The 21,130-nt window shown below is 40.2% G+C and overlaps 3 protein-coding genes across 5 annotated transcripts; all 3 read left to right on the top strand.

Annotated features, from left to right (window-relative positions):
- The first annotated feature begins 35 nt into the window (after positions 1-35).
- LOC114852021 (adhesion G-protein coupled receptor G2-like) lies at positions 36-6,022 on the top strand. 3 transcript variants are annotated; one of them, XM_055507366.1, is made up of 14 exons: positions 36-603; positions 960-1,048; positions 1,167-1,233; positions 1,423-1,561; positions 2,009-2,125; positions 2,994-3,119; positions 3,222-3,267; positions 3,392-3,486; positions 3,932-4,047; positions 4,165-4,433; positions 4,519-4,615; positions 4,773-4,902; positions 5,108-5,246; positions 5,643-6,022. In XM_055507366.1, exons 1-14 carry the CDS (start codon positions 563-565, stop codon positions 5,747-5,749), a joined length of 1,578 nt encoding a protein of 525 aa, XP_055363341.1. In that variant the 5' UTR covers positions 36-562; the 3' UTR covers positions 5,750-6,022. The 3 variants fall into 3 exon arrangements, with proteins under 3 accessions (XP_055363341.1, XP_028999868.1, XP_055363342.1); XM_029144035.3 differs by having other exon boundaries at positions 37-616; positions 5,643-6,020; XM_055507367.1 differs by having other exon boundaries at positions 37-873; positions 5,643-6,020.
- A 3,138-nt stretch (positions 6,023-9,160) lies between these two features.
- Positions 9,161-15,216, top strand: LOC114852298 (adhesion G-protein coupled receptor G4). Its single transcript, XM_029144617.3, has 13 exons — positions 9,161-9,693; positions 10,573-10,779; positions 10,868-11,036; positions 11,475-11,640; positions 11,717-11,839; positions 11,952-12,074; positions 12,151-12,190; positions 12,320-12,426; positions 12,588-12,703; positions 12,954-13,222; positions 13,545-13,650; positions 14,034-14,362; positions 14,470-15,216. The coding sequence occupies exons 1-13, from the start codon at positions 9,633-9,635 to the stop codon at positions 14,580-14,582; spliced, it is 1,929 nt and encodes a 642-aa protein (XP_029000450.1). The 5' UTR covers positions 9,161-9,632; the 3' UTR covers positions 14,583-15,216.
- Positions 15,217-15,754: 538 nt separating this feature from the next.
- LOC114852010 (adhesion G-protein coupled receptor G1-like) lies at positions 15,755-21,121 on the top strand. Its single transcript, XM_029144008.3, has 12 exons — positions 15,755-16,032; positions 16,360-16,420; positions 16,742-16,817; positions 17,029-17,148; positions 17,383-17,535; positions 17,619-17,673; positions 17,761-17,852; positions 18,547-18,665; positions 19,358-19,632; positions 19,862-19,955; positions 20,109-20,419; positions 20,513-21,121. The coding sequence occupies exons 1-12, from the start codon at positions 15,951-15,953 to the stop codon at positions 20,638-20,640; spliced, it is 1,566 nt and encodes a 521-aa protein (XP_028999841.1). The 5' UTR covers positions 15,755-15,950; the 3' UTR covers positions 20,641-21,121.
- Positions 21,122-21,130: the final 9 nt, after the last annotated feature.

Below are 21,130 nucleotides of genomic sequence, written 5' to 3'. Positions count from 1 at the left end.
TCATGGATTAAAATAGCCTTGATGAATGGAAGAGTTGAGCAAACTCAGAGTGGGTTAAATAAAATAAAAATATTTTTCTGGAAAAAGTAACTTTTCAGGTTTACATAATCAGTTTCATTTACAAATACTGAACATCTAAACATTAGACCAAACTGGAAAATGTTGCAGTTATCTAACCACCCAGAGTGTGGTTTGCATTTTCCTTCCAAAGAGGAAGAAATTGTGAATGAAGAGGAACTGGTCTCAGGCTTTGGGATCCATTCTTTCTGTTGGTTTTCCCATTGATAGAAATGGTGATAGGCAGTTGTAGCCTGAAACCGCCCCTGAAACGTGTCTAGTTCACATACAGACCAATAGTGAGTCAAGTATAGAAGCAAAATATCCAATTGTAAATAAATAAGATGTACTGTTTGCATTATGAGACACTTTCAGGAGACACTTTTGCAGCTTTTTAAAAGCTTCCTCATTTTATTCACAGTCATTTACATGTTTTTTTTACTGTGATATATGACGCTTATATGCACAGGTTTCCTTCAGTTGGATTCTTTTTATTGTCACACAAATGACTGTGTATTTTCTGCAGTTCATTTTCACAGAAACCCGGTAAGAAGTGAAGGTAGGAAACATTATGGTTGTAATTACCTCAAACACCAGACGTAGCTACTGTGTCTGTACAGTGCTGTTACAAAAAAGTTGTTTGTGTTTTGAGTGTATGTTGTTGGTCATCAAGCTTGATGTGTCTGCTTCTGTCCTGTACTCTGCTTTCACTTGATATTACAGTAGTTTACAGTGTTTGTACTATTTATTTTAATTAAATCATTGCCTTCATAGATATTACCACCAATTCTGCTTTAAAAAAGCATTTTAGCAACGGTAATAAAACACTTGTGTTTACTTTGATGGCTACCTTTTTCTACATTGCTTGAAAAAGACAATTGCTTATTTTCTTCTCTTCACAGAATGACCTGGTGTTTGCACTGGTGGTTGGTTCAGTTTTTGATATGTCATGCAATGACCTGTAACGCTGATGCTGAAGAAATTTCGGCAGGTAACTGTAAACATACAACACATAGTTTAACAGACCTTTCAGGTCAGTGTCTCTGTACAAGCGTCACGTTATGTACAATAAATATGAATAACGACTATTTTGATTTGCTCTGCCACAGATCCTCGACATTGTATGGAAGATGTAAGCACAAATTTGACTAAAGGAGACTTTCAAAATTTTATCAAGTAAATGTTTTAATTATATACTTTCTGTCTATATGCATTTTATTGTGTGAATTATTGTGTGATTAGTGGTGATTAGTACGTCAGATATTTACACGGAGGTAAAATCCAGAGCATATTTTCTTTGTTACCCTAACAAAAGGGAATAAACCGGGATTTAGAAAAACATCATATTTTCTATTATTTTATCAGAGTCATTGACAGCCTGCAAAAAGGACTAGAGAATACAAATGTGATGGGCACTACATCCATGTCTGCTGGTAATTTGGTTGCTCTTCTTAACAAAGCCAACCCCTCCACAAGCCTCAAAATTCACGCCAATAATAATGAGGTAAGCATTGTTTTTTTACACTGAACGTCACTTAATCACTGATGGGTATGCTGTATCTATTACTGACTGGATAAGTAAGTTAATATAAAGTCATTTTTCAGTTCCATATGATGAATTCATCTGACTCTGCAAAATCAGAGTAGCTTTATAAAGCAGTATGTTGCTGTTATAGTCATGATACTGTACTGTATGTTCTGGGTGTTTGTCAACATTTAACCCAGTGAATCTTTTATATGTTCATTATATCTGAAATATGTCACATTCTATCAATCAGCCACATCAGTCACTGTCATTAGCAGATATTAAAATGATTTAAGGCAGGTTTGTTTACACATTTACTGTACCTACAGTATGAAAGATGCAACGTCTGTATGAGTTTTATTTCTGTAACTACAGTAGTATTAACATCATTCTATTTGTGTTCTTGGCACCATGTCTCTGACACAGGCAAAGCTAGAGGCTGTCTCCAACAGCAAAGTGATTGTTCAGTTGCCAAAAGGTTTGGGTGCTGGACCAACCAACACAGTTGTGTTCTGCATGGTCATCTTGAATGAACAAAATAGGGTTAGTGTTTACATTTGTTTGAAGGGCTCAGGGTTTACATTCACATCTAAAGTGTTTTTACATTAATAATCTAAGTACAATCAAGAATCAGTCACAAACTGGACTGAGTCAGAAACTAACATTCTTTTTGTTCATTTACCCTCTATACTTCTCTACTTTTAAACAGAAACAAAAGTGTACACAAGTCATCTGTAATGAGTGACCTGTGGCTGTAAACTATGTTAGACAACTGTGTGACTTCTGTTTATGTTCTTGTACGTGTGTTATATGACCAGATGTTTGTAATGCACCTAATGAAACCAATCAGTGCCCATAGTGATTTGACTCGATTTGTTCATGCCTTAGTGCAAAAGTAGTAAAGGCCTGTCTTTGTCATTTGAACAACAGTTGACATAGACAGAAATGTACCACAAAAGAGGAAGATATGCAAATTTGAAACAAAAGGCAATGTCCCTAAAAGCATTTAACTTGCATGACTTCTTTTTAGTAAGAGGAACACACAACTGTCAGTTTATTCAACAAGTACATGTAGCTGCTCTTTAGTTACTTACAATTGTCCTTTACAGTAGAAATCTGATGATCTAAACTTAGTATACTGTTAAAAATGAACATTTTATTTTCTAAAATGAAAATGAGATATGGGACATTTCATTTTTTCATTTTGCTGTAAATTTTGGTAAATGTTAAATTTAGATACAAACCACACATTTTGTGCATATAACTCTAAAGGTATTAATTTATTCCGGTGGAAAATTGTGCAGCAGATTTGATACAAAAAAAGTAAAAAGGGTTATATTATTTTGATTTCATAAAGATGTTGTTTTAAATTAACTGCTTCCTGACTGAATGTACTGATGCTGTTTCTTAGCTCACGTGGGGAGGCCCAGGTTTGATATATGATGGCAGACTGGTCGGCCTGAGTGTGAGTGGGACGCCTGTCTCAGGACTACAGGAATGTGTGAACATCACTATAAACATGACCACAACCATAAATGTAATTACAGCTTCAGACATTGTGTCATTGTCAAATATTTTATGGAAGTGTACACTTTGCACAAGTACAAACTATTCTAAACCTGCTATATCACTGTCACAGGAGACCCAGGAACCCATGTGTGTGTTCCTCAATTTTACCACTAAGAGTGAGTAAACCAGCATCACATTTACGTTCATCTAATTTAATTTATGAAAAATGTTTTGTGACTGTGTAGTTGATGAATCTAACTTGTCATCATTTACTTAATCTGTCTGTTTTGTCTTGGTTAGACTATAGTAGTGAAGGCTGCCAAACCCTGTGGGAACGTGATCAGACCTACATCACCTGTTCCTGTGACCACCTCACGTACTTCACCGTTCTCATAGTAATATGCTTTATACAAAGTAGAACTACATAAACGAATAAACAGATAACCTTCTGTGAAGAAAAAGGACATTTGTCGCAATGCTAAAATGTTAGAAATAAAGACATATAGACTGGAGTTCAGGTAAAAGACCCACTCAAAAACATACAGTACAAGTGATTTTCAAAAAATATTCAGCAAAACTTTGTCCACATAAACGCCAATGGGACTGTAAAAACATGGAAACTGACTACAACAAAGATTTATAATTTCCTAAAGAGATGTTATTTTGTCATTTGCTTTGTGTTTCTGAGAGATTTTTTGCATGTAGTTTCTATAGGTATCATAAATACCTTTAAAACATTAAGATGTCACGTAGTTTTGTACCTTAAAGTATCTACTCTCTACTGCTTCAGGTTCTATTAGTACAAGACAGTTGAACATCTCTCACAATGTTCTCTTTCAGGTGAATTCTTCTCCTTCACCAAGTAACCAGAAGATTCTGTCATACATCACACTGATTGGTTGCAGTCTTTCCCTCTTTGGCTTAAGTATCGCGGTTTTGCTTTTCATCACACATAAGTAATTCATTAATCCTTAATATTAACAAGGAGCCTCATAACTTTTTTGTTTCTTTTAAAATCTTTGCTCCTGTAACTTTGCATATTTCACTTACTGATCAATTCTCTTCTACAACAGGAAATTCAGAGCCGATGTTTCCATGAAGGTTCACATCAGCCTTGTGTTCGCGCTGATTCTCCTCAACGTCCACTTTCTCCCCAGTGAGATGGTGGCAGCACTCTCCTCCAATAGTCTCTGCGTTTACATGGCTCTTGCTCTTCACTACTCTCTTCTGGCCACCTTCAGCTGGATGGCCTTAGAGGGGTTCCACCTTTACCTTCTCTTAGTGAGAGTATTCAATATCTACATCCGGAGATACCTGCTCAAACTCAGTGTGGTGGGATGGGGTGAGTAGAGTCACTACCAGGTTGTCATGTGACAACATTTGGAAGGACTGTAGACTTAAAAACATATTCTCTGTGTTTTCTGCAGGTGTTCCTGCTGTCATTGTGTCCCTGGTGGTCATAATAGACCAAACAGCGTATGGTTATACCCCTGTGGACTCATCTAACCCAAACGGCACCGCAATGTAATGCAATGAGAGAAGTGGTAACAAATTAGTATGTACAGTCTGGACTAATAATTACCAAAAAAATACATGTTTCCTGTTTTTACAGCCATACTACAGAAGGTTAGATAATTCAGTGCATGATATCAAAATCTAATTGATACTCTTCTTACTGTAGATGCTATGTAACCAATACCACAGCGATGATGGTGACTACAATGGGAATGATTTGCTTGGTGTTCCTCTTTAATGTGATCATGTTGGGGGTGACAGTTCGACGTTTGATAAGTCTGAGACAAGGCCAAGAGGTAAGGGCCAATTGTCTCTTTATTCCATTATGTTTTTAGATCTTGTTAAAGTGATACATTCCAGTCTGAACGATTACATACTGTGAAACAAACAGATATGATGAGCACTTTACTGGACTACTGTACATCCAATCAACTGTTATTCTTTATTAGGTAGTTTCTAATTTTCTATGATCTGTTGTGTTAATGTGTCAAATGTGCGCAGACAAACCGTTCTAGTACCACAAAAGACATCTTCACTCTGCTGGGAATCAGCACTCTGCTCGGCATCACATGGGGTGTGGGCTTCTTCTCAGTAACCACTGCTGGTCAATATGTCTTCTGCATCTTGAACTCTCTGCAAGGTCAGTACATACATCCACAACAGTATTATGTGGCAGTATACCTACAATGTACACTTGTTTATGCAAAGTCTGAATTGGGTAATTGATCCAGGAACAGGAAATATCTTATTTCCTGTTTGGACCAACTCAGGACTCTCCCGCTATAACTGTGTCATGGAAATACTCATTTTCATAATTGAGCACTGCACTTCAGGCAGTAAATAACCGACAACTGTGAATTTTGGACAAAATGGAGTTAGGTCTCTTTTCAGGAAAATCAGCTACATCATGAAGAGGAAATTTTACAGTTACAGCTGATAATATAGTCTGTTGTATTAACAGTGGCCTGATACAGTTTAATTTCTATCTCCTTTAAACAATATTAATGTAAGCATTTTCTTTTTATAACTTTCACAGGTTTCTTAATCTTTCTGTGGTTTGTGATGTCTTTAAGAAAAGCACAAAAAGCAGCTGCTGAAATAAGAAATGACACACAAACCACCAGTGGACCTAAAAGCAAGTAACACATCAGGTGGATGACTGCAATTATTAGTAAAAAATCTAAATGTTAGCTTGTCTTTATTATTACTGTGCATTATAAGAAGAAACAGTAATGCAAAGAATTTATTATTTGTAAAACATTCTCAGTTATGTATATTTCTGTTGGTCAGTTGCATTGATAAATGCTGACATTTTGTTGTACATTTGCAACAATTAAAGTATTTCCGTGGTTATTTTATGTTCTACTCCTGTTCATATATACACACCATGAACTACAATCTACTACTACAAACTACATGAATTTTACAATCTGAGAGTGAACTATACACACACACACACACACACACACACACACACACACACACACACACACACACACACACACACACACACACACACACACACATACTGTGTACTGTGTATATATACACAGTATATAAACACAATGGGGTGCAACCAGCTGCTGAAACCAAGCAAATCTGTTAAGTAAACAATCGGAGCAAAAAAAAATAAAAAAAATTAATAAGAAGCAGGGATGTACCTTAGGCTAACACATTCATAACTAAACAATTTTTGTACTGTGGTTTACCTTGGAGATTAATACTAATTCCAATAATAGTGCTAAGGTATGTGCACATACTAATACAAACATATAAATACAATATACATACATATGTGCATTATTATACATATCCCATACTACTTAATAAAGTCATGACATACAACACCACAAATTCCATATTCACACATTATTTATATTGGTAGTGATAAATATCAATAATACTTACAGTTGGATTTGGTAAGTGTCCCACTACAAGGTTAGTAAGGCTGTAGCTTAACATTATTCACCCAAAGGGTGAGGCAGACGTTGGTGCATGAACAATGCCACTTGTGGAAGCCAGGGTGATGTGAGGGGCTCGGCCACTACGCCCATCCAGCAAGCAGAGGAAGGAATCCCAGCAGCCAGGGAGCCCACACACCTTCAGTTCCAGGAGGGCAGGTGTTGCGACACCAAGCCGCCCACACAGAGCCCCCCAGGTAGAGCTGCAGCAGCCACAGAGACAGCACCCGAGGCCAGAGTGGGCCACCGGGGGTCAACGCTGTCCGCAAACACCATAGACTCTCTCACAACAAACTAGTCAATCATACGTGAACCAATGCACTCTCAGATACATTCTCGCACCCACACCATTCGCTTGATCACATTCGTGGGGAGGGTAGGTCTCCGGCCTGCCGTCCATGTGGCCCCAGGCAGGGACCGCAGCTCCTCCCGAGCCCCGACCAACCCCCCCAACCCGGGGGAGGCAGAGGGCAGCAGAAAAAGGTACCCCAGAACCCTGCAACCCAGCTTGGACGTGAGTGTGTGGAACTAAAGTGCACTGAAGGTGGGTGACACCTCCAGGAGCACAACTGCTGGCTGACGGTGTGTCCCCCGGACAGTGCCCCCCCTCGCCCTAAATGTCTTTTTGCAGTTAAAACTGGGTGGTGATCTTTCCACCAGGGCCAGTGGCCAAGGCCACAACTGGCCTCAGCCCCAGGCCCCAGTGAAGGAGCCCACCCCCGGCCCTAAATGTATGTGTATGTGGCTAAGTATGAGGAACTTTGGGAGATACCCAATTCTCCGAGGGGTCCAGCAGACAGAGCCATCAATGGGAAGGCTCCGTCTACTGGCCCCCCCGGAAGGAGTCCCCAGATTCCTGGACAAGTGTGTATGACTAATGCAATTAAAACTGCAGAGCATCCCACTTGGAAGGGACGGAACCACTTCCCAGTAGCCCCGTTCCCTCCATCAGCAGGACGCCCCTTGCAGACACCCCTTGAATGCGGAGAAATGTAGTTGGGAAGCAGAGCACCAGGGTCCGCAGAGCCAGGTTCCCGACTGGCTCTGCTACCTATCCCACCACCCCCACAACCCCCAGCCAGGAAGGGACAGCCGAGACCCAGGGACGTATATATATATATATATATATATATATATATATATATATATATATATATATATATATATATATATATATATATATATATATATATAATTTCTCTAGTTTCTCATGTTCCTTTTTCCTGATGTTGCCATCGCTTGGTATTGCCACATCCACCACTACGGCTTTCCTCTGCTCTTTATCCACCACCACAATGTCTGGTTGGTTCGCCATTACCATTCTGTCAGTCTGGATCTGGAAGTCCCACAGGATCTTGGCTCGCTCGTTCTCTACTACCTTGGGAGGTGTTTCCCACTTTGACCTTGGGGTTTCCAGTCCATACTCCGCGCAGATGTTCCTGTATACTATGCCAGCCACTTGGTTGTGGCGTTCCATGTATGCTTTGCCTGCCAGCATCTTACACCCTGCAGTTATGTGCTGGACCGTCTCTGGGGCCTCTTTGCACAGTCTACACCTTGGGTCTTGTCTGGTGTGGTAGATCTGGGCCTCTATGGCTCTGGTGCTCAGGGCCTGCTCCTGTGCAGCCAGGATGAGTGCCTCTGTGCTGTCCTTCAGCCCAGCCCTTTCAAGCCTTGGTAGGATTTGTTGAGATCAGCCACTTCAGTTATGTTCCGGTGGTACATCCCGTGCAAGGGCTTGTCCTCCCATGATGGTCCCTCTTCCAGCATCTCATCCTCTGTTCTCCACTGCCTGAGACATTCACTCAGCACGTCATCTGTCGGGGCCTTATCCTTGATGTACTTATGGATCTTGGATGTTTCATCCTGGATAGTGGCTCTCACGCTCACTAGTCCTCGGCCTCCTTCCTTGCGGCTAGCGTACAGTCTCAGGGTGCTGGATTTGGGGTGGAACCCTCCATGCATGGTGAGGAGCTTTCGTGTCTTAACATCTGTGGTCTGTATCTCTTCCTTTGGCCACCTTATTATTCCCGCAGGGTATCTGATCACTGGCAGAGCGTAGCTGTTTATTGCCCGGGATTTGTTCTTGCCATTGAGCTGGCTTCTTAGGACTTGCCTTACTCGTTGGAGGTATTTGGCTGTTGCCGCATTCCTTGTTGCCTGTTCAAGGTTGCCGTTTGCCTGTGGTATTCCAAGGTACTTGTAATTGTCCTCAATGTCTGCTATTGTTCCTTCTGGGAGTGAGACCCCTTCTGTGTGGATTACCTTGCCTCTCTTTGTCACCATCCTCCCACATTTCTCGAGTCCGAATGACATCCCGATGTCCGAGCTGTAAATCCTGGTGGTGTGGATCAGCGAGTCGATGTCTCGCTCACACGCTCACATATATATATATATATATATATATATATATATATATATATATATATATATATATATATATATATATATATATATATATATATATATATATATATATATATATATATATATATATATATATATATATATATATATATATTAGTTCAGGATTAGTTCAGTGAGAGCAGTGGAACTTAGACTGTGACACCTGTTTTCATACAGAATATTAACTGCAGTCATGTTGTTTGCATAAAACAAATACCCCCAGCTGACTGTACAGAAGCCTGATTGTACGTTTCTGAGCCTCGCAGTCATAACCAGACTTCACGGTTCAGTGCTGTTCACTTCCTGTTCATCTCACAGGTAAGTGTGACATATGTTACCACCTAACAGTACTGTTCCATTAGTGTAAGAATGGGATTGTTCTAATTATTTCCTTTTACTGTAAAAATGGTAGAAAACAAGTTGTTTGTTGGATAGTCGTTCTATTGTTACACGTAACCGAATTTATATTGTATATTTTACCTAATCATCATTTAATTCCATCCAACCTAAAAAACTTGGTCATGTGAAGAGAGGAATGTCTGTCATCAGTACAGCATTTGTATTGTGTTTGTTTGGATTTGGTTTTCTGACATAAGACAAAGATCATCTTCACACTAAAATGTGTTTGCCTTTTATTTTATCAGTCACAAGCTCAGAGAATGATGGTCCCCTTATTACTGTTACTGTTGCTGCCGGGATCACTGGCTGAAACAGATACAGGTATGAAAGTCATTCACCCAATACATATGAGCAGATGTTATGACACAGCTCCTCTGGCTTAGTTTAAACTCTGCCCTCCATTTTTTACAACTTGCCATGAGCCGAGCTAACCGCAGCACATCAGTTCTTTCAACATCAGTTTTACTGCAACTGTAGTCGCAGCTGTGTGTCCAGTCTACATGAAACCATGAGCTGCTCCTATATTTTTGGTCAGTACATATGTTTTTGTGAAGCGACTGGCCAAACATGATGGATGATGTTGCTGCTAAAACAACATACTGTATATATCCAGCTACAGTAAATTATTAAAAATGAAAGTTGCAGTGTCTTTGCATTATATTGTGGATGCTCCAATTCACCATCACAATAATTAGTTATGCTGTATTTAACAACTTACTGTATTTTATGCATTGATTCTCAGCATCGTTTTGCAGACCCAAAATATGTCATTGAAATCAACAACTAAAGTTCATAAGTTACCTCTCTTAGTCAACTCAAATCATACTGTTCCAGGATGTAAAAGCCTCACCTGTAAAGCAGCTGTGAACAGACACTGAAGTATTCTATTTACATTTGTAACTGAAAGTATCCTACCACATTATGGGAAGAAACGCCCAATAATGACCTCTCTGTAATGTAACTACCGTGGATGTGTCTGCATGGAACATACATAAAGTCTTGTTTTAGCAGACGTTATGAAAAAGCTGTCTAAACTTCTGTGCTAAACTGTAAGTTGCACTCCACCTACAGGCCAATATGTGTAACACACACACACACACACACTTATATATATATATATATATATATACACGGTACGGTGTTAGTCTTCATCATCCTTAATGTAAGTGTTTCTTTCTCATGATGTGTTTCTGTATTCAGTTTGTTTCAGTTTTTCAAACAGTGCCATCAATGTCACTGCATCAAATGTGGAGGTTCTCGAACATAAAGATTACATGACGTGCGACATCACAGGACTGGCCTGCCACTTTCAGTGCACGTTCATAAAGAAGCTCAACGAATCGGTTGATTGCATAGAGGCTGATGTTAAAAATTCCGGTGACAAGATTGACTATCACTTAAAAAATAGTAAATACTCTGTCTTTAAAATATACTGATGAGTACAGTACAGTACATACAGTCAATGTTACAGTAGCTCACCTTCCTTTCTCGCTAGATACCAACTGCACCATTTTCCTATGCAACAAGACGACCATCCTGACGATGATTAAATCACTGCATTGTAACAGCGATGACCAGAAGGAAATGATGCAACTCTTCAATGTAAGGGCGTCATGTCCAGACCTCTTCAACAAGGACCTTGACATCAAGGAAGCCTTTATAACGTAAGGGCTGCAGCTGCCTGACCTTCTGGTCATATAGTGGCAGTAACATGTACTGGTCACGTTAGTGCATGTTCTTCTAATTTTCCGATACAGAATCACTGTTGAACTCAAATAAGAAGACTGACAAATACTCTGCAAGCTTCCAGTCAGCTTTGTACCATGAGCAGACTGAAAGCAAACATTCAATCAAACAATTCTATATTCCCTTATGTTTCCTTGCTGTATTTCTTCTTGTTAATGCCTTATTACTTTCTATAGCCACCTAAACACTAGATGGCGACCCACTGGATTACCCCAATTACCCAGCAGGTGGCGATATAACAAGCAGGCTCAAATACCAAACGCTTATCTGTTGTCCTTTAAAAGACAGAAAGGGACAGTGTCAGCGTCGGTCGAGGTTGACGTTCTTCCAAATCTTCTAACTAGTTCTTGTTACAGAGTGGAAAAAAGTATGATCCATGAGATCATGGGAACCTCTCAACCCAAGCCTGGGGACACCATAAACTACAATCTGAATTTTCTAGCTCTAAACGTGTTGAGCATCAGTGAGGGTGAACTCAGCTCTGTACCAACCACAGGCAGTATCCAGAAGGAAGTGCCACAGGTAATGGAGCTGTGTGTTGGGGGGGTGCACATCTGGGCAGGCATTTCACTTCATCATCTTCCTGTATCCTCCTCAGCTCTTGCCTCAGAATCCTTCACGTATCCCTAAAGTATGGCTGCCAACACATGCACTGAGCTCCATCCCCGAGGAGAAGAGGGTCATCAGTTTGGTCAACTACTTGCAGCACAGCCCCTACCAAGTAAACCCTACTCTGTTTATTCAACCTCATCCCCTCATCATTTGCGAGCAAAGTATTTACAGATCGTGCCACGTGCACGTTGGCTGATCTGCAATATGTTTCCTTCCACTAGTTTAGAAATGAAGAGATCTCATCAGCGATCCTGAGGATAGAACCACTAGACGAACACCCATTTCAGAATCTCGTTCCGCCCATCAAAATGCGTTTTAGGGTCGATACAGACGGAGCTATGGATGTAAGTGTGTTTGCGACAGCTGGTCAAAGAAAAGTTGCATAGGACATCTAACAATGTAGTTCTGTATTTTCTACAGAATGAGACCAGGCTAATGTGTCACTATTTTCATGAGAAAGGTGAGAGCAATTACTATATAACAGCATGGATAGAAAATCATGGTGACTTCACAACTGAGGACAACATTATCAATAAATCCATTTGTATTATCCATAAATGGGCATAAAAGGTTTTTTTGTATGTTTCAGACTTGACCTGGAAAACAAATGGCTGTGAGACTGACAGCACTGACTTCTCTAAAAACAGTGAGATCACCTGTAGGTGCAACCACTCAACACCCTTTGCTGTCTTATTGGTGAGGCTCCTAACGATCTGCTAACTATGAATACAAATGAAATTATCCCTGTTCAACATCTGTGTGCTTGTTATTGCTGGTATCCCTCACTTAAAGGGACACAGCATCAAAGTTGACCTCTAAATTGCTGACTGTTAACCGTCAAACTGTCTTTTCTGCAGATACGAGACCCAATTGCAGAGATCCACTGGATAATACTATCATACATCAGTTACATAGGCTGCGGCCTGTCTGCTTTCTTCACTGCTTTGTCCGTCGTGATGTACGTCTTCACCCGGTGGGTACAGTGGTAGTACCATGTTGATATTCTGTGGCTTTAGTGTCTGAACGACTCTGTGGTGGGTTCAATGCTTCGGTTCGTGCCCCTTCTAGCTACTTGTTCAAGTTTCAGATGAAAAAAAAAACGTCCCCCCACCTCTGCTTTCATCAGCGTGCGAATGACAACAAGAAATCAGTATTTTGTAAGAGCCGTCCATTTACCGTGTCCATTAACAGCCCTACTGTATGTCCCGATGCTCTGTTCTCAGACACCAGTCAAGGGATTATTCAATCTTCATTCACGTATGTTTGAGCGGGGCCTTGTTCCTGCTCAACGTGACCTTCCTGCTGAGCGAGTGGGGGGCCACGATGGAGCCAGGCTGGGTGTGTGTGCTCATTGCTGTTCTCATCCATTACTCCCTGCTCTGCTCTTTCACCTGGATGGCTATTGAGGCGCTTCACCTGTACCTACTGTTGATCAAGGTGTTTAACACCTACTACAAACACTACTTGGTCAAACTGTCTCTCGTTGGCTGGGGTGAGTACTTCCTGCAGCACTGTGGTGTGTGTCAGAGAGCAATGAACAGCCAGGTCATTGTGGTTAAAGTTGAAAAGAATTTGAGGAACTTCTAAGTATATGTTTTAGTTTTGTCATGAAAGTAACCTTTTATGACAAAACACACTCAGCTTCTGTTCCATTGAAACTAGCTAGAAAAATGACAGTTTTTCAGATGCATGTTTTCAACATATTTCATGGTATCATGATTTTGAAACATTTTGACATGATGGCATAATTATGTGTAGTTTAGTCTATCAGCAGCAGCAGACGTGGTGTCTCTATTGTTTACTGTGTCTTTCAGGGGTCCCTGGAGTGATTGTGGCCGTCTCCTTATCAGTGAAGGACATGAAACAGTTTTACGGTGTTACAGAAATGACCATGGCTGACACTAACCAAACTAACGCTATGTGAGTGCGTTCGAAATTCCTTTTCAAAAGAGATTCATGTTCAGTATTAACAGACTCACGTGATTCAAATTAGCTCCTCAACGGGTGAAGGTGGCCTTGTGCCAAGCAATTTTGAATATAAGTAACATTTAAAAAAATAAAAGCATAGTGATGGCAGAAGACAGAGCAAAGAGCAGTATAAAAGTTCAGGTCATTCAATTTAGAGTTGATGAGATAAATCAGATGATGGTGATGTTGTTGATGTCAACAAATTGTAGGTCTCCTATTACAGCCTGTTATGATGTGAACGTCGCAGTAGAGTAAGTGTAGTAAAGTTTCACTTAATATTTAAGACATTAATATTTTGAAACCACATTCTTCCCCATCTCCTTCCTGTCCCACAGCTGCTGGATCACAGACGACACCTTCTTCTACTCTGTGAACCTGGTGTATTTCACCCTAATATTCATCTTCAACACTGGCATCCTGGTCACAGTGGCCTCCAGCATATGTAAAATGAAACAGGCGTATAGGAGCAACTTGAAGCGTGGAGCAGCTGCTGGAGGAAAGTCTGGGACTTCCTCAGAGAGGTTCAGGGTCTCCTGCACTAGTGCCTTCACTGTGATGGGTCTCACCTGCCTGATGGGAACCACCTGGGGTCTGGCCTTCCTGGGCTCAGGATACGTCAACTATCCTGTCCTCTACCTTTTCTGCATTTTCAACTCCTTACAAGGTGTTCTGTCACTTTTTGACCACATGAATGTAATGTGTAATGTTTGTTTAGTTTACAACGACATCCATCCGTTCATCTTGTAACCCAGCATGTGTCCCTTTATCAAGGCTTCCTTATCTTCCTATGGATCTGTCTGTCAGCCCAGAAGCAGAGGAAGAAATACATGGAGGACAGGATGACTTCATCTCCTGCGAAGACCTTAGACACCAAAACTAATTAGAATCTCCATCCTGCCATTAGTCTGGATGATAAAGCCGAGTCGAAAACTAATTGCTCAGTAATAGAATCTGCCCAGACATCCACTCATTCTAACTGCTTGTTGACATAAGAGCTGTCAGAAATGGACTTGATTCACAAATCAGCCTTGAAGCTTTGCTTATTTTAACCTTTCCTTATTTACTTACTTACTTTAACCCAGGTGAACACAATAGGTGGCTGTATGTAAACACATGTTCTTCCTTCAGCAGAAGAATTAGAATATATAGAATCATCACAAGTTATTTTTTAAATCAACACAGACTCATCTACTGCAGTTTTTCCTCTTTGATTTGAAGCCTTTATTGAGTGTTTGATTAAAATGTTTGTTTATGTAGAGACCTCTGTTTACATATGATCTACTGTCACGCAGTTTCCTGTCACACAATCAAAGCAGGTGGTTTTTCTTTGTTGCAGACACCACTTTAACTGACTGCAAGGAAACAGAGGGGATTGCACAACTTGTCAGCAGACGTGTCAAATGTCTCCCTTCCACTTTTGCTAAGCCACTGTCATGATGCTTCATCCTTTGCTTTGTGATCAAAATAGTAAACTTGCTAGTTAAGTAGATAACATGTAAATATATCAGACACTATGAATTTACCTTCTACTTTGTCTTGATTACCTAGATCAGTGCAATATAGTGTATAGCTATTATTATTTGTTATTATACTTTTAAAATAAGTAAATATATAAATATAATATAATATATTATATAAATATAAGTAATATATATATATATATATATATGTGGTATATATATAGTGGCTTATATACAGCTGGCCTCGTTTACATATATTATTTATTTATTACTAGTGCCAAGCCACAAGTTTTACATCAAAAGCTGAAATTGCTGTCACTGTTTTTACGTCACCTATTAAATATAGAAAGGTTGGTGTGTGAAGTGTGAGACGACAACTGGGGGAGACCGATATAACAACCAGTGGTCAGGTCAACTATTGGAGTAAAAGTAGCTACGGCACTATTTCACTCTAGATTTTATTTTACATAACAATTACCCTTAAATGTAGTGTTGTTTCAGTACTCACCAATATTACCTCACTCATTTCTTTCTCATATACAAGTATATACAATATAGCATTATTTTAAATAAATAGTTTTTCTATTTTATTTGAGATGTAAAAAAAAAAAAGATAAAACATTTTTCTTAAAAATTAGAGAAACTAGTGAACTGCAACTTCGAAAGAAATCTGTCACTTCCTGTCTACCCTGCACCCCCGCCCGACATTACCATGTGATGCAGATGTGAAACTCTCTGCTCACGCACAAACACAGGCAGACAACGACAGTGTGTGAGCGACTGTCACATCATATGAGCGTCTGTGGAACAGAAATGCTGCCTGTTACTCTTCTCCTCATCGCACTCATCAGGTTTTCAACAATCCGAGCTGCCGGTGAGTTTTTTAACCTGTTTGTTGTAGTTTCAGATGTGTGATTGTGTGATGAATAGGATTTTTTTTTGTTAACGTATCGAGCTTTTGACCTGTTTGACAAGGAGGAAGGGAAGGTCAGGTCACCCACAGTGAGGAACATTTACCCAAGCACTTATGCAACACGAAAACCCCCAGTTATTTTAAACTCGTGGTGATTAAATGGTTACGGCAGAACCAATGCCTCATACCATCCTCTGGACCAAAAGTACACTTTGTACATTGTATAGATTGTATCCAACTCAGCTGTGTGATGTGTGTTTATTTCTTCACTCTACTTTTCTGTGTCAGACCCTGTCTACTGTGAAAATGTCCCCAAAATGTGCCGCAAGGGAAATATTACCTGGATCAGGTAACTTATACAATAAATACATGTTACAGTTTTAAAATTAGTTTTCTGTCTCTTATTATTTTGTAATGAGATGGCTGTGACCTGATCCCTTGACGTGACATGTTGCTCTCGTCAAGAACAATTTATTTGTAGACTGTCAACTTTCAGTGTCCGCCACTCAGAAGCAGAACTTTGTGTTCATTCGTCTTCAATGCATTACCGATCACCTGGTGTTACGTTACTGTACTATTACTGTATACGACCAGGAACAAATGTCTTGTTTGTGCAGCTGATAGTACGATCCACTGTATGAGTTCATGGCTGTTTCAAATGTGTCTTTAGGTGCTTTGAGGAGCAAAGCGCAAATTGCCAACCAAGAATGCATGAGGGGTCCAATTGGGGGAACTCGTCTCAATCGGTGAGATCATAATTAGAGTAGTTGACAGCGCTTGTCTCACATTGTTCTTTAGCACATATATACATTTTTCTATTGACGTCATTCACATACTACATACAGTACAGTGTATACAATCTTACACTTGTACACTGTATAAATCCCAACAGTTAATAGTTTTCCTACAGCTTCATATTCAAAATGTGTTCCTTGTATCTACTTTTGGGGCTTGTAGATCAATGTGGAGGAGCCTTCTGGACACCACGTTCACATTCCATCAACAGTGTTCAGGAGAGGCAGAGCGCGGAGAAATGTAATGGTGGTGGTCACTACCATCAGCAGCGAGCACTTCAAGGTCAGTAACTGAGGAGATACAGCGTTGACTGGCTGAAACTCACAAAAACCTGTTGAGTAGCTCTAGATTCTGTTGCATTACATTTGCATTTGTTCCATTTCTTCTTCATTCATTTTTCATTTGAGCTCTCCACATGTGTATCCGGCCTCTGTGTACGGTGAACATTTACTGAATGGATAATGTTGTTGTTCTCACGTTACTTGAACCCGACGCTGACACGTCCTGTGGTTACAGCTCGCGCAAAGGAGGTCCTTACGTAAAATAAACCAGCCTCCTCGTGTGGACGGGTCTGTTATGAATAACTTAGTCCTGGCAGTCAAGACAGTCAACTACACTCTCAGAAACCTCGACCATCCCATCACGTTAACTTTCAAAAGTAGCAGTCAGGTAAAAGACACAACTAACTCTACCAACATTTGCCAAAAGATCTCCTTTCTTCTGTCTGTGATGTTATTTTGAATTTGTTTCAGGTGAAAAATGGAACTTGTGTGTTTTGGCATGAGTCAGACCCAATCAACGGGACAGGTGAGCTGCAAATTCTGTAATCATTTTGCTGTAAACTAATTCAAATCATTAAGTACAATAAGCCTTTACATCATTTGTGCTCTTTAGGTTATTGGAGCACAGAGGGCTGTAACACCAGTTACGTGGGAACAGGATTTCTTTGCAGCTGCAACCACCTGAGCTTCTTTGCAGTTCTTGTGGTAAAAAATAAACCCCCTACAGAACATTGTTCTACATGAAAGGCAGATTGTCAGAGCAGCTTCGAGGCTCAGTATCTCTTGATCAGTCACATGCAAACACACATCCAGTCAGAAACCGAAGTTATAGTTAGTACTAATCAGAATAATCATTTCTCAGAAAAGATCAGCATCAAGGACAGTTTAATTAATCCAATACTAAAATGATAGTTGGCAGCAGCCAAGTGGTGCTATTTTACCAAACAAGGTCCTTCCTAGTGCAAGCTTCGAAACTGGTGTAGCTTCCTCAAAACTGGCTGATGATTTGAAAGAGAGAGAGAGAGCGAGAGAGAGAGAGACTGAGTAAAGTTGTGTCAGAGCAGTGTCTACGTGCATCAATCTCTATCTCACGGAAGTTGAACATTTAGATGTGTTTACTTCAGATCACTATCCTAAGACATGACAAATAACAGTACATTTATTTAGTAATTATATACACAATACTTTGAAGTTTGCCAACAAAGGTGGACATAAAACTCTAGTCTAGATATGCAGTATTAAGCCATTATTCTTGGTTTTACATAAACTGAAAATGCCTAAAAATAGGAAAAGAATGAAAATGCACATAGAACAGCAGGGTCGTGTACAGATTGAAACCAATGCATACCTCCTGCTGTGCCTTGAGTTTGAACTTTCCTTGCTTTCTTTTTTGTTCCAGAACCCTTCAATAAAGCTGGATAAGCATAATGCTACATACCTTAGCTACTTAAGCTACATTGGATCAGCACTTTCCGCCTTCCTCACAATCATCACCCTGATCATCTATATATGTCTACAGTGAGTTCTTTTGTTTGGCTGTGTCCACTCTACAGGTCAATTTTGCATAGACGGTTGCAGGAAACAAGCAGTGGCTCTCAGGGACCGGGTTACGTGACCCCTGACCTACAACTGCACACACTGTTTAAAGAGAAATGTTATTTATATGTTTAAAGAGGTTCATGTTAACAGCTATTTTTCAAGCTGTTTTATTTTCAGCATATGTATATTGTGTCATACTGCAAACTTTTATAGATTGTTAAGAATAAAGTTCGTATGCTTCATCTGAAAGAGGGAAGATAAAATGCAGCTGATGAAATGGAGTGGATTTAGGGGTGTCGTGATTCTAGTGTCAGCTAAAAGTACTGTTTAAAAAGTGTAAAAGTATATATCCAACTGAGATGAGAAAAAAGAGTTCATGCAACTGTCTGTAAGTGAAACCTAACAGGTACTGTAGAAGCACTTCTGCCTTCTGGAGAGGTTTGATAACAAGTCACATTATTTACTTCCTCTTAAGCATTAAAAACAAAACTGATGGCAGAGAAATAGAATCAGGAAATGTCTCAAGTCAGTGTGCTAAAATCCTCCCAAAATAACTGAGCAGGAGGCTTGTATCTGAGCATTACAGGTGATCGGTGTGTGTTCAGGGGCTAAATATTAAGTATTGTAGTTGGTTGTGTTGATGATATACCTGCGTTCTGTTCATCTTTCAGGCGCAAGCGGCCGGAGAAGGCCATCGGTGTGCATCTGCAGCTAACGGTAGCGCTGCTCTGCCTCCACCTTAGCTTCCTGCTGTGCAGCTTCTGGGTGCGTCTGGATGAGGACGAGGACAAGGTGTGTCAGGCGTTCGGCCTGTTCTTGCACTGGTCCCTGCTGGCCTCCATCACCTGGATGGCCCTGGAGGGATTCCACCTGTACCTTCTCCTCGTCCGCGTCTTTAACATCTATGTCAGGAGATATCTGCTCAAACTCAGCCTGGTGGGATGGGGTGAGTGAGGCCTGGCTGTCATAAAGTGCCCTTGAGTGGAGCAACTTCATCTGACATGTACTGTCTTTAGATTCAGTTCTTGTTACAGTATCTGTATATAGTCAGGAAAACCAAGCATGCAGCACAGACACCATAATAAACATATTATGTATTAAAGATTTTAAAGACCTCTGGATCAAATTAGATCTGTGGATTTAGACCAGTGCGTTCATTTTGTGTCTTTCTGCAGGTTTTCCAACACTGATTGCCGCAGTCTGTGGATTTTCAGGCGTTTATGGCAAATACAAACTTGGACTGACTGACACCAATCACAACTTAACAATGTAAGAAATCACAATTTCTTGTCAAGTTTAGAATTCCTAGGATTCCCAGCTATGTTTATACATGTACAAGCACATGTGTACTGTACATTGATGCTTTGCAATTTAAAGTGAGTTCTCCTGTTTCCTGTTTTGTTTGTTTCTTAAAACCTACAGGTGCTGGATGAGCAGCCAGTTCCCGCAGAAGCTTAATGTCGTCAGCTACATCACTGTGGTGGGCTTCCCCTCCCTGGTGATACTGTGTAATTCCTGCATGCTTGGAGTTGTTGTGTTTAAGCTCTGGGGGCTGAGAAGAGCCTACGGAGGCTGGAATAAAACACACAAAGAGAAAGGGACAACGTTATGGAAGGACTGCGCCACCGTGGTGGGACTCAGCTTTGTGCTGGGCTTGCCCTGGGGTTTAACAGCAACAACCTACGTCTCCCTTGCTGGGATTTACATATTCACTGTATTAAACTCCCTGCAGGGTCAGTGTGTTCAACATCATCACACAAAATGTCTGTGATGCTTTATGGTTTTCTGACAGAGACCGTTCTCACAATCTGTCTCGTCTCTTACAGGTGTATTTATATTCCTGTGGTCTGTGGCTCAGACCTGCAAATCTCGAGATGACAACAACTCTTCAGTCAAGGACCCTTCCACTCAGAAAATGATGATGACTAGTCTCAATAACTCAAACACAGCATAAACACGGCTAAATCAAGTGTTGTCTATTGCCTATATTAGGTATTTTCCCGGATGTGGACACTAGTGCCAGCAGACAGAACCACATAGGATGGTCATTGATTTTTGTCAAAAACATATAACTAGCAGCATCACCAGCTACAGTGTTGTAGATTCATGAAGATGGATTCTTATAATAAACATGGTACAAATAAAATGCTTGTTGTAATAAAAACAAACAAAAAATGATGGACTTATTTTAAAGGACAGTAGCAGGACATGAAAGTGCTGCCATTCACATCTGGAGCAGCAGCTGTAGAACCTGATGGCTCCTGATTGATCTGTGCCTCTAGCTTTGATTCAGACAACAAAGATTAATAATTCTAATTTATGCTAGTTACTTAATTAATAAATACAAATTGAACGTATGAAATGTAATTATACATATATAGTATTCTTGAAAACATAAATTAATTTCATTAAAGATGGTTTCCGTCACGGACAAATTGTTGACA

Source organism: Betta splendens, chromosome 3 (assembly GCF_900634795.4).
Source record: "Betta splendens chromosome 3, fBetSpl5.4, whole genome shotgun sequence".
Classification (NCBI taxonomy): Eukaryota; Metazoa; Chordata; class Actinopteri; order Anabantiformes; family Osphronemidae; genus Betta; species Betta splendens.
Note: the sequence above shows the minus strand (reverse complement) of the source record. Positions and strands in the feature narration are given on the sequence as shown.

What these genes read in the sequence shown, in the direction of transcription:
- LOC114852021 (XM_055507366.1), top strand. Translation starts at nt 563, where the DNA reads ATGACTGTGTATTTTCTGCAGTTCATTTTCACAGAAACCCG. An exon ending in GACTTTCAAAATTTTATCAA is followed by an intron (nt 1,234 to 1,422) that starts GTAAATGTTTTA and finishes TTATTTTATCAG; the next exon opens with AGTCATTGACAGCCTGCAAA. An exon ending in AACCCAAACGGCACCGCAAT is followed by an intron (nt 4,616 to 4,772) that starts GTAATGCAATGA and finishes TTCTTACTGTAG; the next exon opens with ATGCTATGTAACCAATACCA.
- LOC114852298 (XM_029144617.3), top strand. Translation starts at nt 9,633, where the DNA reads ATGATGGTCCCCTTATTACTGTTACTGTTGCTGCCGGGATCACTGGCT. An exon ending in TCCAGAAGGAAGTGCCACAG is followed by an intron (nt 11,641 to 11,716) that starts GTAATGGAGCTG and finishes TATCCTCCTCAG; the next exon opens with CTCTTGCCTCAGAATCCTTC. An exon ending in TGCAGCACAGCCCCTACCAA is followed by an intron (nt 11,840 to 11,951) that starts GTAAACCCTACT and finishes TCCTTCCACTAG; the next exon opens with TTTAGAAATGAAGAGATCTC.
- LOC114852010 (XM_029144008.3), top strand. Translation starts at nt 15,951, where the DNA reads ATGAGCGTCTGTGGAACAGAAATGCTGCCTGTTACTCTTCTCCTCATC. An exon ending in TCAGCAGCGAGCACTTCAAG is followed by an intron (nt 17,149 to 17,382) that starts GTCAGTAACTGA and finishes CTGTGGTTACAG; the next exon opens with CTCGCGCAAAGGAGGTCCTT. An exon ending in ACTCAGCCTGGTGGGATGGG is followed by an intron (nt 19,633 to 19,861) that starts GTGAGTGAGGCC and finishes GTCTTTCTGCAG; the next exon opens with GTTTTCCAACACTGATTGCC.